This window comes from Nicotiana tomentosiformis, chromosome 3, assembly GCF_000390325.3.
Source record: "Nicotiana tomentosiformis chromosome 3, ASM39032v3, whole genome shotgun sequence".
NCBI lineage: Eukaryota > Viridiplantae > Streptophyta > Magnoliopsida > Solanales > Solanaceae > Nicotiana > Nicotiana tomentosiformis.
Genome location: NC_090814.1, coordinates 103,411,032 through 103,427,660, shown reverse-complemented (window position 1 = coordinate 103,427,660; position 16,629 = coordinate 103,411,032). Strand labels below are relative to the sequence as shown.

The 16,629-nt window shown below is 40.0% G+C and overlaps 1 protein-coding gene across 1 annotated transcript; it reads right to left on the bottom strand.

Annotated features, from left to right (window-relative positions):
• Window positions 1-511: 511 nt before the first annotated feature.
• On the bottom strand, window positions 512-2,011 carry LOC138908278 (uncharacterized). Its single transcript, XM_070198936.1, has 4 exons — window positions 1,956-2,011; window positions 1,195-1,435; window positions 850-1,089; window positions 512-532 (listed from the first exon to the last, which is right to left on the bottom strand). Exons 1-4 carry the CDS (start codon window positions 2,009-2,011, stop codon window positions 512-514), a joined length of 558 nt encoding a protein of 185 aa, XP_070055037.1.
• Window positions 2,012-16,629: the final 14,618 nt, after the last annotated feature.

Genomic DNA, 16,629 nt, shown 5'->3' with positions numbered 1-16,629 from the left:
TGGATATGAGAAATCTTGATTGGCCAACACTCAGCCCCATACAACATGGTCGGTCTAACCACCGCTCTATAGAACTTACCATAACCATAGGAAAAGGCTCTGAGTCACCTCCCACGGTCCTAACCTGAGTCTTATCTCCATCATACAAATCCTTTATCACCCTAATATAAGCTACCAGGACACCTTTCACCTTCAGGCATCTCCAAAGAACGTCCCTAGGGACCTTGTCATTCGCCTTATCTATATCAATAAATACCATGTGCAAATCTCTCTTTCTATCTCTGTACTATTCCACCAACCTCCTGATAAAGTGGATAACTTCCGTAGTAAATCGACCTGGCATGAATCCGAACTGGTTTTCTGATATAGACACTGCCCTCCTTACCCTCCCTTCCATCACCTTCTCCCAACTTTCATGGTATGACCTAGAAACTTAATACCCCTATAGTTGTTACAATTCTAGACATCTCCTTTGTTCTTGTACATCGGGATCATCGTACTCCATCTCTACTCATCTGGCATCCTCTTCGTCCTGAAAATAACATTAAACAGCTCAGTTAGCCATTACAAGCCTCCTCTACCCACATACCTCCAAAATTCTACTGGAATCTCGTGTGGTCCGGTCGCTTTGCCCCGACTCATCTTACGCATAGCTCCCACGAACTCCTCCACCTTAATACGCCTACAATACCTAAAGTCTTGGCGACTCTCGGAGTGCATCGATTACCCTAACACGATGTTTCTGTCCCCCTCTTCATTCAGAAGTCTATGAAAGTACGACTGTCATCTCTGCTTAATTTGGGCCTCTACCATCAATATGCGACCTTCCTCGTCTTTGATGCATCTCACTTGATCCAGATCACGAGCCTTCCTCTCTCTCATTTTGGCCAGCCGAAATAACTTCTTTTCCCCACCTTTACCCCTCAGTTTCTCATACAGCCGCCCAAACGCAGCAGTCTTAGCCTCCGTGACCGCTAATTTTGCCTCCCTCCTAGATTCCTTATATCTTTCTATGTTCTCTCTCCTCTGCTCATCGTCGGTGCTCTCCACTAACTTAAGGTAAGCCGCTTTCTTTACTTCTACTTTACTCTAGAACACATCATTCCACCACCAATTGCCTCGGTGCCCGCTTGAGTATCCCTTCGAGACCCCTAACACCTCTTTCGTTGCCTCCCGTATACAGTCCATCATTGCCGTCCACATAACATTGGCATCCCGGCCACTCTTCCAGGCTCCCATAGCCGCTAGCCTCCCCTCCAAATCTTTTACATTATCCTTAGCCAAGACTCCTGACATGATCCTCGGTTGACCCTGTACAAACCTCTTCTTCCTCTTTACCAAGATACCTACGTCCATCACCAAGAGCCTATGCTGTGTCGCGAGATCCTCACTCGGGATTACCTTACAATCCTCATACAACCCCTTATCACACCTCCTGAGGAGAAGATAATCAATCTAAGTCTTAGCCACCATACTCCGAAAAGTAAACAAATGCTCCTCCCTCTTCGGAAAAATAGAGTTCACGATTACCAACTTAAAAGCTCTAGCGAAATCCAATGGTGAAGTACCTCCTCCGTTCTTAACCCCAAAGTCGAAGCCACCGTGCACCTCACCATAGTTACCAGCAGACGACCCAATATGCCCATTAAAATCCCCTCATATAAATAACTTCTCCGTAGGCGGAGTACCCCACACCACCTCATCCAACGCCTCACAAAAGCATCTTTTAACCTCCTCGTCCGAGCCCGCTTGCGGCGCGTAAGCGCTAATGACATTCAAAGTGCTCCCTCTAACTACTAACTTATTCACCATTAATCTGTCACTCACTGCCTAACCTCTACCACTGACTCTCTAAGCTCCCTATCCACCAAAATACCTACTCCGTTCTTGCCCTTCACGCCTCTGGAGTACCACAACTTATACCCGTCGGTATTCCTCGCCTTGATCCTACTCACCTAGTCTCCTGAACACAAGCTATACTGACCTTCCTTTTCTGGAGAATCTTCGCCATCTCTATAGACTTACCCTTCAATGTTCCTATATTTCACTATCCAATTCTCAACCTATAGGCACCTGTGTTCCCCTTACCCCCTCTAGGCCCCGTTCCACCCCTTGACTCTTGCCCTAACCCCCACCCAGCCACCCGCCCTCCCCGAGGACATGGCCCTACACTGCCATTACAAACCACAACCAATATACCTACGGAATTCTGTGAAAACATAGGAATATAGGTCCACTACTAAAATGACTATACTAGTTACATACTATTACGACAACAAATCAACTAACACAAGAGAGAGAGGGAGAGAGAGAGAGAGAGAGAGTACCAAATCCCACAAATATAACCTGGACTTTCGACTTCGTATACTCCTGATGTTGTGTGACTCGATGTTCTGTCCTTGTTCCTGCCAACCGACCTGCTCTGCTACTTTTGCGTGTGCGCCTCCCTCCCTTCACCAAAGAACCATAAAAATGGTACCTGCAGCACTCACAACACACCACGGGACCAAGAAATATATATGATGGTAGGGTTGTCACCTTTACCACTGGTGGTACACGGATTTAGTGGTGGCCCAATTGAACTTGCCGGACCGCACTGAAGTCGTCAGAGAACAGCGACGGAGCAGAGACACAACAGACAGAGAAAATGTATAAAGAAGAGAAGACAGAAGGAACGGAGCCGGCGTGGGATGGTCGTTGGTCTGCTCGTCACGCCGGAGTCGGCGTCAAAGGGGTTTGCCGGTGTTGGAGGGCTCGCCGGAAATCTGCTGCTAGGTTAAGAAGGGGGAGAAGAGGAAAGGGGAATAAAGAGAGGGGGTGGAGAGTTATAATAGAGAGAGAGGAGAGATAGGGGTGTGGGGCTTACCTAGACTGCCCGTCACGCCGGAGTCGGCGCTGGAAGTAATGGTCAAAAAAAGTGTCGAAGAGAGAAAGAGATATAAGCTCGTAAGAGAGAAGAGAGCGACTTTTCAGAAGAATGTCTTTAAAAATTAGTCAAATTGACCTTAAAATAAAATTTGATAATCAAATAATTAAAATTAATAAATTAATAAGTTGATCCTTGTCAATTTCTTAGTCTCATTTTATATGTATTGGATAGAGTGTAATACAATTTTCTTCATTATAGTTCAGTGTTGAACTTATCTAAAAAAAAAAATTAGTATTATATTTCTAAGTATTTTTAAGTTAATAAATTTTATTAAGCATTTATTGAATCTAAGCGATTGTACAACAGTAAATTTAATCAGAAAAAGGTAAGTCCTTAATATTGCATAATGATATGACAAAATTAGAAATAGCTAAATGGTAGTGTTCTCTTATTATTTTTATTAGCAATCAACTTAATTATAAATTTAATATGGTTAAGTAGAATACAATCTCCTTTTTTCTATTTGAAAAATATTTACCATACTTGTGGTTATTTAACAAATAACTTGTAGAATTAATTTAAAATACTTTATAAGGTTTTCCAAAAGAATTAGTCACATAATTTATATATAGTGGTAATTCACTATATACTAATTATAGAATGACAATTGCAATGACACGAATGGCTGGAAAATATAGAGGTGAAACACGGTTTAGGTGGGGATAGGATGCGGGGCCCACGTGGAAGAATACAAAGTAAGACAACCACTGTGAGAAGTGTGTAGTGACAATTGATGACATAAGCAAAGGTCAATTTAGTAAAGATACTCAAATATTTGTACATCAGCTACAGTAATATTTCATTTTAGCCAGCCATAGTGTTCCATTATGCCTGAAATGACCAAAGTATCCTTTAAATCCCAAGCACACATGTCGTCCAGCTGTGTGCTAACTCCCCCTTATTAGATATCACACCCCATATTTTCGTACGTAAAAGTGCGTCGTAAGCAAACTAATGTAAGACCAAGAATGAGATCATCTTTAAAAGTATATAAAGTAAGTTATTATGCTACCTCGGAGGTTACAAATATTGAAGATCATGAATAACAAGTACAAAGAGGGTTGGAAGTTTCAGAAGCTAAAGGAATTGAAGAAAATAATGATACGTCGAGAGTCGACAGGTTGGGAATGTTATAATTCATACCTTTGGGGTGAGATGGGGTTCTTAACATGAGAGAGTTATGTTATGATTTATTTTAGTTTTATGATAGTCATGTGTTAAGTTTTGAGGTCAAGCGAGTTGTGGAACAAAAGTCGATAAAAGTCATCACATGTTACGTTCATAAGTTTTACTGAAATGTGAGTCAAATGTAACTGTACTTTTCTCCCAATATACATAGAGTTACGGGATTTTTCACCAATAAAATTGAAGATCTATGATTCTATTTTCTAACTCATTAAACCGTTTGTCAATACGACATCGGAGTAGAGAGATATATGCATTTTTGCGAGACTGCGCAGACCGCTAGGTGACAAGTAGTTGTGTCACCTACTTGCTTAAATGAGAGGATTATATATGTCTGAAAATGGGCCAGTTCGGGTCGTCCAAAGAGACCTTTTAAAGGCCTATTTCCTTCATATATTACACTGAGCATAATAACCAGACCTAAACCCCTACAAAACTCCTCCCAAAAATTACACATACACCCTAATTAAATTTCTCTCATTTTCAAGTTCTAGTTGGAGAAAAACCTAGAGTTTGAAGAATAAAGATTAGGAGTTTAGTTATTCAACAAATAAGGTAAGTTCACTACTCACTTTCATCCATTTTATTCTGCTGGAGATGTATGTAAAATCGTTCTATAATTGTAAGAACTCGTGGGATGGTGATCGGAAGCTGTAAGTTCGAGTTATTCACTTGTAGCGGACTGTTTTGTGGACTGTTTTGTGTTGTTGTTGGACTGTGTGGTTTGCTACTGTTTTATGAATTTTTGGAGGAGAAAGAGTGTGGAGAAACACCACATAAATGCAGGGTTGTGGGTTGGTCGTTCGTCATAATATTTTTGGGCTATTTGACACTACTACGGTGGTTGTTTTGTGTATGAAGAGATTGGGGTGTATTGGGCTATTTTGTAGTATTTGTGGTGTATATAAGGTTGGAAATAATGTATATATGTTGTTATTTTTATGTTCTTCTGCTGTTGGTGTTATCTTGAATTTGGAGGAAGTAAGAATTTTAGGGGAGATGCTGCCCGTTTTAAAACAAAATAAGCTTGTCGTTGTTGTGCAATAGTTGTACCTTTCGTAACTTAATGATAGTATTATTATCGTTGTTGTAGATTAAGGTGAGAACAGGAAAGTTCAACTTGGTGATTGGTAAGATTTTGATAAGGTATGTTAAGGCTAAACATTTCCTTCATTTTGGCATGATCTCGTAACTACATGTATTTGATAACGAGACATAAAGAGAAGTTCGTATTCATGAATTTATTCACATTATCCTAGTCTGAGAAGTTACAGTCTTCTCACTTATTGGGACTTTCTATTCAGTTAAGTATTATCTTCTTTCAGTCAAGAGGGTAGAGGGTCTATGCATATATAGTATTATAGTATTTTCATGACCACCGAGCTATAATCGGTGGGCAGGCCCCTATTGGGCAACCTCTGAGTGCCTATTGTGGCCGAGCGCCTATGAGCGAGCCCAGAATGGCTGAGATACAGAGTCTAGTATGGCCGAGCACCTATGAGAGAGCCTACTACGACTGAGCAGCTACACGTTCCGAGCCTTATAGGGCCGGATAACTATTTTACTTACTATATTGAGAGAGTTAAGTCAGTATCATCAGGTAAGTATATCTCTAGATCATCTTTGAATCCCAGTTACTTTCGGTTATTATATTATCAGTTTAGCTACAACTTTCAGTTATTCTATTGCCTTACTTACTCGGTACATTATTTCGTACTGATGTCCCATTCTTGGGGTCGCTGCATTTCATGCATGCAGGTTCGAATAGACAGCCTGGTAGACCTCCTCCGTAGGTGTTATCTGTGATCAGCTTGATCGGTAAGCTCCACGTCCTTCGGAGTTGTCGGGTCTAGGATTTTGAGTATATATTATGTGTGTGTGTGTGTGTGTGTGTGTGTGTGTGTATATATATTATGGGTAGGTCGAGCCCTGTTCTGACCACAGTACATCCATCAGTAGAGGGTTGCAGACATATCCTATCAGTTAGTGCAGTATGTTGGGCTTGTAGGCCTTGTATGTATATTTTTGTTGGTTTGTCACATATAGTAGTTATGGCACCCTTATCGGTCCAGCTTTATATTGATGTTCAGTTAGAGCTAATTTCCTTTCAGTTTAATATTTTGTTTCACGAACTGTCTTGCACTATGGCCCTATGGCCAATGTATGACATTATATGTTCAGAGTCCCCCAGTCTCAAGTTGGTACGCTAGGCTAAGTGAGGCACCGGGTGCTGGTCTCGCCCCCAGGTTCAAGGCATGACAAACTTAGTATCAGAGTTGTTCTATCCTAGGGAGTCTACAAGCCGTGTCTAGTAAGGTCTTGTTTATAGATGAGTTGTGCGCCACATTTTATAAGCAGGGAACTACAGGGCATTTAGTAGTTAGTTACCCTTCTTTCAATCTAAATCGCGCTATATAACTGAGTTATAGGAAATTTGAGTTAAACTTACGCGTTGGTGTTTGCATACATAGATGACGGTGACTAGGAAGACTACGGCTAGCTAGAGGAGAGATACAACAGTAGGTGAGGGGACCAGCAGGGTACCTCAGTAGATGGGGCCCAGTCTGAGGCCCGGGGTGAGACCCCTACTCAGCCATTACCGGCTCCTCCGCCACCTGAGTAGATTCTTAGAGATACCGCACATCTAGTTCCCCTTCCATTTCCATCAGTTCAGGACTTGAGGAGTGCGGTGCATTTGTTGACACAGTTGGTAGCTACCCAGTAATAGGCTAGGGCATCAGCTAGTGCAGGGTCTTCTGAAGGGTCTGAGAGTTTATGGGTCTGAGATGTTTTTGCCTTGAGTCCCCTAGAGTTCACGGGGACAGATCAGAGAGAGGACCCGCAGGATTTCATAGATCAGCTTCACAGGATCTTTTGGGTTATGCATGCCACGGAGAAATAGGCAATTGAGCTGGTAGTGTTTCGACTTCGAGATATAGTCATCCTATGGTACGAGGGATGGGAGAGGTCTAGGGGACGTGATGCACCTCCAGCTATTTGGGAAAAGTTTTCAAATGCCTTCCTTGACCAGTACTTACCGCGGGAGACCCGACATGCTCAAGTCGATCAGTTTCTAGCCCTCAAGTAGGGCAATATGAGTGTTCGAGAGTATAGTCTCCGTTTTGACTCATTGGCCAGATATTCTCCATCCATAGTTTCTACTATGCGGGACAGGATCCACAGGTTTATCACAGGGTTGGCCCCAAAGCTGACCGAGGCATGTGCCACTGCTACATTACAAGATAGTATGGATATCTCCCGGATTCAGGCATTCGCCCAGAATATAGAAAGTGGCAAGCGTCAGCAGCATGATATAGAGCGGAGTGAGCAAGGGCAGCGTAAGAGGATGAGATTTGCCAGGTCTCAAGAGTAAACTGAAGGTAGTTATAGGCCCCAATACTTCAGAAAGCCACCTAGGCCTCCAGCGCCTCAGTTACAGGGTTACAGGTATGACCGCTATACTCCGTCAGGATCAGGTGAGAGCTCACGGGCGTCAAGTTTGCAGCGACAACAAGGTTTAGGGCAGACATAGTCATTCCCATCGCGGTGTGACATCTGTGATAGAGGACACTTGGGCCAATGTCGAGCAGGTTACGACGCTTGTTATACATGTGGGCTTCTGGGGCATATGATGCGAGATTGCCCAAATAGAGATTCTGGGGGTATGGCACAACCAACAAGTTCAGCAACATGATTATCTATGTATGTGCATCCTTCAGGGTGTGAGTCTCAGTCTTCATCTAGTAGAGGTCGAGACAGAGGTAGAGGTTCCAGTTCAGGTGGTAATCAGAATCGTATCTATGCTTTAGTGGGTCAACACGACCAGGAGCCTTCACCAGAAGTTATGATAGGTATATTGACCATTTTCTCTCACGATGCTTATGCCTTAATAGATCTAGGATCTACTTTATTGTATATTACTCCATTTATCACGGGGAAGTTTGGTATAGTGCCTGAAATACTAAGTGATCCTTTTGCAGTATCTACACCGGTCGAAGAATCGATTATTGCTAGACGGGTTTACCGAGGTTGTACGGTGATAGTTTGTAGTCATCAGACCTCAGCCGACCTAGTTGAGCTAGAGATGATGGATTTTGATGCTATCATGGGCATGGACTGGTTGGCGGCTTGCTATGCCACAGTTGATTGCCGAGCAAAGGCAGCCAGATTTTATTTTTCGGGTAAGCCATTCCTTGAATGGGTAGGTAATATATCGACACCCATAGGTAGGTTTATTTCCTATCTGAAGGTGAGGAAAATGATCGCAAAAGGGTGCATTTATCATATTGTGCGAGTTAGAGATGCAGATGCTGAGATACCCATGCTTCAGTCTATTCCAGTAGTCAGAGAGTATGCATATGTGTTTCTAGGTGAGCTTCCAGGTATTCCTCCAGGGCGATAAATTGATTTTAGAAAGGATTTGCTTCTGGGAACTCAACAAGTATCCATTCCTCCGTATAGAATGGCACCTACCGAATTAAAGGAGTTGAAGGAGCAGTTAAAAGATTTGCTGGAGAAAGGTTTCATCAGGCCTAGTACCTCACCTTGGGGTGCACCAGTACTGTTTGTGCGGAAGAAAGATGGCTCGCTGAGGATGTGTATCGATTATAGGAAACTGAAAAAGGTAACTATTAAGAATAAGTATCCACTTCCAAGGATCGATGACTTGTTTGATCACTTGCATGGGGCTAGATGCTTTTCAAAGATAGGTTTGAGGTCAGGGTACCACCAGGTTAGAGTTCGGGAGAAATATATTTCAAAGACAACCTTCAGAACCCGATATGGCCACTTTGAGTTCCTTGTCATGTCCTTCGGGATGACGAATGCACCCACCGTATTTATGGACTTGATGAATAGCCTATTCCGGCTATTTTTAGATCTGTTCGTGATAGTATTTATTGATGATATTCTGGTTTATTCATGTTTAGAGGAAGAGAATGCGGACCACCTGCGAGCAATACTCCAAATCCTCTGTGATCGTTAGTTGTATGCTAAGTTTTCTAAATATGAGTTTTGGTTGAAGTATGTAGCATTCATAGGGCATATTGTATCCGATGAAGGTATAAAGGTAGACACTTAGAAGATTGAGGTTATGAAATCCTAGCCTAGACCTACCACTCTGACAGAGGTTCGTAGCTTTCTAGGCTTAGCAGGCTACTATCGGAGGTTCATAGAGGGTTTTTCTTCCCTTTCAGCATCATTGATGAAGCTGACTCAGAAAGCAGCTACGTTTCAGTGGACAGAGGCTTGCAAGTGGAGTTTTCAAGAGCTTAAGAACAAGTTGACCTCAGCGCCAGTTCTAACATTTCCAGAGGGTCCAGAGGGTTATGCCATGTATTGTGATGCCTCAGGTGTCAGGTTAGGAAGTGTCCTGATGCAACATGGGAAGGTAATTGCATATGCTTCAAGCCAGTTGAGGAAGCACGAGAGGAATTATCCGACCCACGATCTCGAATTAGTTGCGGTTGTCCATGCACTTAACATACGGCGGCATTATTTATATGGTGCTCATGTTGATGTATTTACTGATCATAAAAGCCTGCAATATATCTTTAAGCAAAAAGAGTTGAATTTGCGACAGAGGCGATGGCTAGAGTTATTGAAACATTACGACGTTAACATTCTCTACCATCCAGGGAAAGCTAATGTTGTACCAAATGCCTTAAGTCGCTGATCTATGGGTAGCTTAGCACCATCTATTAGTAGATTCTGACGATGGTGGAGTTGTACTCCAATACACTGGAAAATCATCTCTCATAGCTGAAGTCAAGTAAAAGTAGTACAAGGACCCAGAGTTAGTCGAGTTGAGAGAGCAAGTTCCGCAGCAGAAGAAGCCATTGTTAAATCTCATTGAAGATGGGGTTCTCAGATATAGGGTTCGTCTGTGTGTTCCAGATGTAGTAGGGCTAAGAGACATGATTATGTCAGAGGCACATTATTCGTGGTACTCCATTCATCCTCGGTCGACGAAGATGTATCATGACATTAAGGATGTGTACTGGTAGAACGATATGAAGAAGAACATTGTTGAGTTTGTTTCCCAGTGTCCTAGTTGCCAGCAGGTGAAGGTAGAGCACCAGAAACCCGGAGGGCTAATGCAGTCTATAGAGATCCCGACGTGGAAATGGGAGGCGATAAACATGGACTTCGTCATTGGTTTGCCCAGTTCTCATCATAAATTCGATTCTATATGGTTGATAGTCGATAGGCTCAAGAAATCAGCTCATTTCCTACCGGTCAGAACTGCATATACAACTAAAGATTATGCGAAGTTATATATTAAGGATATAGTGTGGCTATACGGAGTACCAGTATCTATTATATCTGACCGTGGGGCCCAGTTTACAACACATTTCTGGAGGTCATTTCAGAGAGGTCTAGGGACTCAGGTGAATCTCAACATAACTTTTCATCCACATACTGATGGACAAGCCAAGCGCACAATTCAGATGCTCGAGGATATGTTACCAGCATATGTGTTGGATTTTAAAAGAAGTTGGGATGAACATCTACCTCTTATCGAGTTTGAATATAATAACAGTTACCACTCCAGTATCCAAATGGCTCCATACGAGGCTTTATATGGGCATAAGTGAAGATCTCCTATAGGTGGTTTGATGTTAGAGAATCTGGATTACATGGGTCAGACTTGATTCAGTAGGCCGTAGAGAAGGTAAAGCTTAGAGTTCGGGGATAATGATTGGGTGTTCTTAAAGGTATCGCCTATAAAGAGCGTGATGAGGTTTGGCAAGAAAGAAAAGCTTGGCCCACGGTATATTGGACCTTATAGGATTATTCGAAGAGTTGGTCGAGTATCATATGAGTTAGACCTACCCTCGGAATTGGAGTCTGTCTATCCGGTTTTTCACGTATTTATGCTACGGAAGTGCATTGGCGATCCTACCCCAGTGGTGCCAATTGATGATGTACATATCACTGAGGACTTATCGTACGAGGAAGTTCCAGTTGCCATCCTAGACTGACAAATCCGCAAGCTACGAAATAAGGAGGTAGCCTTCTTGAAAGTTTTATGGAGAAGCAAGAACGTGGAAGAGATGACGTGGGAAGCGGAGGAAGAAATGAAGTCTAAATATCCCCACCTATTTCAAACTGAATATATGGCTCGAGATGGGATACTTCAGCACAATTCTATTCAGGCTAGTAGATCATCAGGTAAGCTCCTATTCTTGACTTTCAGTAGTTATGAGGAAAAGTGTTGCTATTTATAGACATTGGCCATGTATGGCATGCATAGTATGTTTTCTGGTTGCATGCAGGTTGGTTTTAGTCTAGTGTACGGAGAAGACTTTGGCAAAATTTTCCCAAGTCTCTAAGAGTTAACATTCGAAGACGAATGTTCCTAAGGAAGGAATGATGTTACACCCCATATTTTCGAACGTAAAAGTGCATCGTAAGAAAACTAACGTAAGACCAAGAATGTGATAATCTTTAAAAGTATATAAAGTAAGTTATTATTCTACCTCGGAGGTTAAAAATATTGAAGATCATGAACAACAAGTACAAAGAGGGTTGGAAGGTTCAGAAGCTAAAGAAACTGAAAAAAATAATGGTTCGTCGAGAGTCGATAAGTTGGGAATGTTATAACCCATACCTTTGGGGTAAGATAGGGTTATTATCATGATAAGAGAGTTATGTTATGATTTATTTTAGTTTTATGATAGTCATGTGTTAAGATTTGAGGTCAAGCGAGTTGTAAAACAAAATTCGATGAAAGACATCACATGTTACGTTCATACGTTTTACGGAAATATGGGTCAAATGTAACTACGATTTGCTCCCAATATACTTAGAATTACGGGGTGTTCCACCCATCAAATTGAAGATCTATGAGTCTATTTTCTAACTCATTAAACCGTTTGTCAATAAGACATTAGAGTAGAGAGAGATATGCATTTTTACAAGACTGCGCAGACTGCTAGGTGACGAGTAGGTGTGTCACCTACTTGCTAAAATGAGAGGAATATATATGTCCACAAATGGCCAGTTCAGGTCATCCAAAGAGACATTTTAAAGGCCTATTTTGTTCATATATTACACTGATAATAGGGCATAATAACCAGACCTAAACCTTTGCAAGAATCCTCCCAAAAATTACACATAAACCTAATTGAATTTCTCTCATTTTCAAGTTCTAGTTGGAGAAAAACCTAGAGTTTGAAGAACCAAGATTGGAGCTGAGTTATTCAACAAATAAGGTAAGTTTACTGTTCTCTTTCATCCATTTTTTTCTGCTAGAGATTTATGGAAAATCGTTCTATGATTGTAAGAACTCGCGGGACGGTGATCGGAATTTGTGACTTCGAGTTATTCATTTGTAGCGGACTATTTTGTGGATTGTTTCGTATTGCTGTTGGAGTGCGTTGTTTTGCTACTGTTTTATGGAGTTTTGGAGGAGAAAGAGTGTGGATAAATACCACATAAATTCAGGGTGGTGGGCTTGTCATTCGTCGTAATATTTTCGGGCTATTTGACACTATTACGGTGGTTGTTTTGTGTATGAAGAGATTGGGGTATATTGGGCTGCTTTGTAGTATTTTGTGGTGTATATAAGCTTTGAAATAATGTATATATATTGTTATCGTTGTGTTGTTGTGCTTTTGGTGTTATATTGAATTTGGAGTAAGTAAGGATTATAGGGGAGATGTTGCCCGTTTTAACATAAAATAAGCTTGTCGTTGTTGTGCGATAGTTGTACCTTTCGTAATTTAATGATAGTATTATTATCGTTATTGTAGATTAAGGTGATAAGGGGTGAGTTAAACTTGGTGATTAGTAAGATTGTGATAAGGTATGTTAAGGCTAAATATTTCCTTCATTTTGGTATGATCTCGTAACTACATGTGTTTGATAACGAGACATAAAGAGAAGTTTATATTCCTGAATTTATTCACATTATCCTAGTCTCAGAAGTTACAGTATTCTCACTTATTGGGACTTATTCAATTAAGTATATCTTCTTTCAGTCAAGAGGGTAAAGGGTCTATACATATATATTATTATGGTATTTTCACCACCACCGAGCTATAATCGGTGGCAGGCTCCTATTGGGCAACCTCTAATCAGATGGTAAGTTATATACCTAGCCTACTGTGATCGAGCGCCTATGAGCGAGCCCAGAATGGCCGAGATACAGATTCTAGTATGGCGGAGCGCCTATGAGCGAGCCTACTACAGCAGAGCAGTTACATGTTCTGAGCCTTATAGGCCAGGGCAACTATTGTACTTACTATATTGAGAAAGTTGAGTCAGTATCAGCACGTAAGTATTTTTTCAGATCATCTTTGACTCCTAGTTACTTTCAGTTATTATATTATCAGTTTAGTTTCAGCTTTCAGTTATTCTATTGCCTTACTTACTCGGTACATTATTTCTTATTGATGTCCCATTCTTAGGGATGTTGCATTTCATGCATGCAGGTTCGGATAGATAGCCTGATAGACCTCCTCCGTAGGTGCTGTTCGTGATCAGCTTGATCGGTAAGCTCCACGTCCTTCGAAATTGTCGGGTCTAGGGTTTTGAATAAATATTATGTGTGTTTCTGTGTGTGTGTGTGTGTGTGTGTGTGTATGTATATATATATATATATATATATATATATATATTATGGGTAGGTCACGGCCCTGTTCCGACCACAGTACATCCATAAGTAGAGGTTTGTAGACATATCATGTCAGTTAGTGAAGTATGTTGGACTTGTAGGCCTTGTATGTATATTTTTGTTGGTTTGTTAGCTGTAGTAGTTATGGCGGCCTTGTCGGCCTAGATTTATATTGATGTTCAGTCAGAGCTAGTTTCCTTTCAGTTTAATATTTTGTTTCACAAACTGTCTTGCAATGTGGCCCTATGTCCACTATATGACATTGTATGTTCAGAATCCCCCATTCGCAAATTGGTACGCTAGGTTAACTGAGGCACCGAGTGCCGGTCTCGCCCACAAGTTCGGAGCGTGACAAACTAAAAAAATAATTTATTGAGTGCCTCCATTTAATATCTAAATTGTATGCCTTTTTTTGTTCAATATTTAATTTTCTATGTAACAATAAATCTTCATCCCTAATAATGATGTTTCTTTCGAAATATACTTCTTTCGCCTCATTTGTCATTTTTGAAGATCTGATAGTCTCTGAAACAAGGTTGAATTCGTTAATATCATGCCCTATAGAATGTAATATATTATTGATGTGGTTTAAACCATCAAAGTGAATATCTTTTGCAAACTATATTTGTTAGACTCTTAAAAAACACGGGCGAAGTTAAAAACGTAATTTTTTTCTTGAGATAAGGATCGGCTTGGTCATCTTCATAGAGTTTAATAAAAATTGCAAAAATATGTACTAAACTTTGCAATTTTGGATTGGTTAATATGGATATTTTCTTAATGTAGATATTTTTGTCTATATATTGTGCATCAAATAACTATATGAGAACAGTAAAAGTTTAGCAATGATTTACAAGTATACAAGCTAACTCTTATTTAGTGGATACCAAATTGCAGAGAAATTATTTCAAGCTCCAGGAGAATTATTGAAATAAACAATAAGTACAACAATTACCAAAGAACATTATAAGTTGTTTTTCCATTTTCTAAGAATTAGTGAATGATCACCAGCAGTCAGCAAGAAAAATATATGGCTACCCAAGAAACATAAAAAAGAGAGCTACAAACTTATAGAAGAGCTTTTTGAATGATTTCATCATATAACATATATATGTAGACTGGTCATCATCATTATCTGTTGTAGGTGGTCAAATTAATATTTTTATATAGCTTAAACTCTTTGCTCTTGATAAAGCAATAAATAGTTGTCCACGACAAAATAGTGGCTCGCGTAAATAAATTCTAACATAATCTAATATTTGTCCTTGCGTTTTATTTATCGTCTTAGCACAAGCGTAATGAAAATTGTGTTCTTTTAAATGGGATAGGCAACTTCTCATCGTCTGATGATAGCAATGGTATTCTGGAAATAAATACATGTGTATTCTTAAAATCATCACTCGTAATTTAAGCGCTTATAACACGACTCTTAAAATTAAGTCGTGTACCGTTACACGAACCTTTACAAGGATTTAAGTTTCGTAGCAACATAACAGGATAATTTTCTTTTAAGGTTAATTTGTAAGGAGGTAAACCAGCAGGGTTCAATGAGTGTAAAAAATCTTCAAACTGACTCTGATCACCCGGTTCAACAGTTTCATCAGTTGCAACAAATATTCTAGCATCTTTAGGAAATTGGGCTATAAGCCTATCATTGAATTCATCAACAAAGTCATTTTTTATCGTCAAAATAACACGAGAAGTTAAAAAAGCAGAATCATGATAAGAAGTATGCAAATCAGGATATATTATCTTGAATAAGAGATCCAACGATTCGTTTTCAGTAATATAAAGAACAATGAAAGACCTCAAAATTTTTATTTTGTCATTCATGTTTGTCTTTTCTTTACCATTTCCAATTTGCATCAAATATTCACAGAAAGAAGAATCGGTTTTTGCACGCATATTCTCTGATAGTCATAATTTTTCAAGATGATTTCATATTTCAGAGTTCAGTATGCTTTTCCGAATAAAGTCTTCCTTTTTACCATCACCCGATTTCATTTTACTTTACTCTGTTTCATCGTCTTTCCCTATTGTACTTCTTCTCCAATTGTTGTTTTCTCTGCAGTATCGTCTTTCCCTGTTGTACTTCTTTCTTCAAGAATTCTCGATTTCTCTCTTGGATTCTCCTTCTGTGAATATCAATACTTCTGGTGAGTCTTTCTGTAATATTGTGCTGTCCTTTTTCTGTTTGCTTTGCTTCCTGTTTAGTCTGTTTTTATTGAACATATATGAATAAAATTATTTGTGGTTTTGTTGGTTCTTGAATAGACCGATGAAGGGTCTTTCTTTGGGTTCTTGAATGTATTATGGTCAAATTTGATTACATCTTGTACACATTGAATTGGTACACTTCACATAAAACTCATATGATTACTGAAATTACAAAAGTGGGGGATAGATTTCCAAAGAAAATTTTTATTTTATTTTCCTACAAAGTAGTCGCGTCCGAAGGTAAAACTTTGGGTATCGAGTCATCGAAAGGTAAGCACCACAGTATGATACTCCCTCCGTTTCAGTTTATGTGAACTTATTTTCTTTTTGGTTCGTTCCAAAAAGAATGACCCCTTTCTAAATTTGGAAATAATTTTGTTTAAACTTACAATTCTACTCTTAATGAGAAGCTTTTATAACCACACAAATACTTTGGGCCCATTTTTGACTTATTTAGGATCACAAATTCTAAAAGTTTTTATTTTTTCTTAAACTCCGTGTCCAGTCAAATAGGTTCACATAAATTGGAACGGAGGGAGTAAGATTCTTCTCGAATGGGTGCGGGTCTCTTTGTTTGTGCCCAAATGAGTACTTTACCGATGCCCACAAGCTATTTGTTTTTCTCCCTCTGTCAATATCAATGTCGTGAGCTTACTTTTAAGGGAGGCTATATGAAACC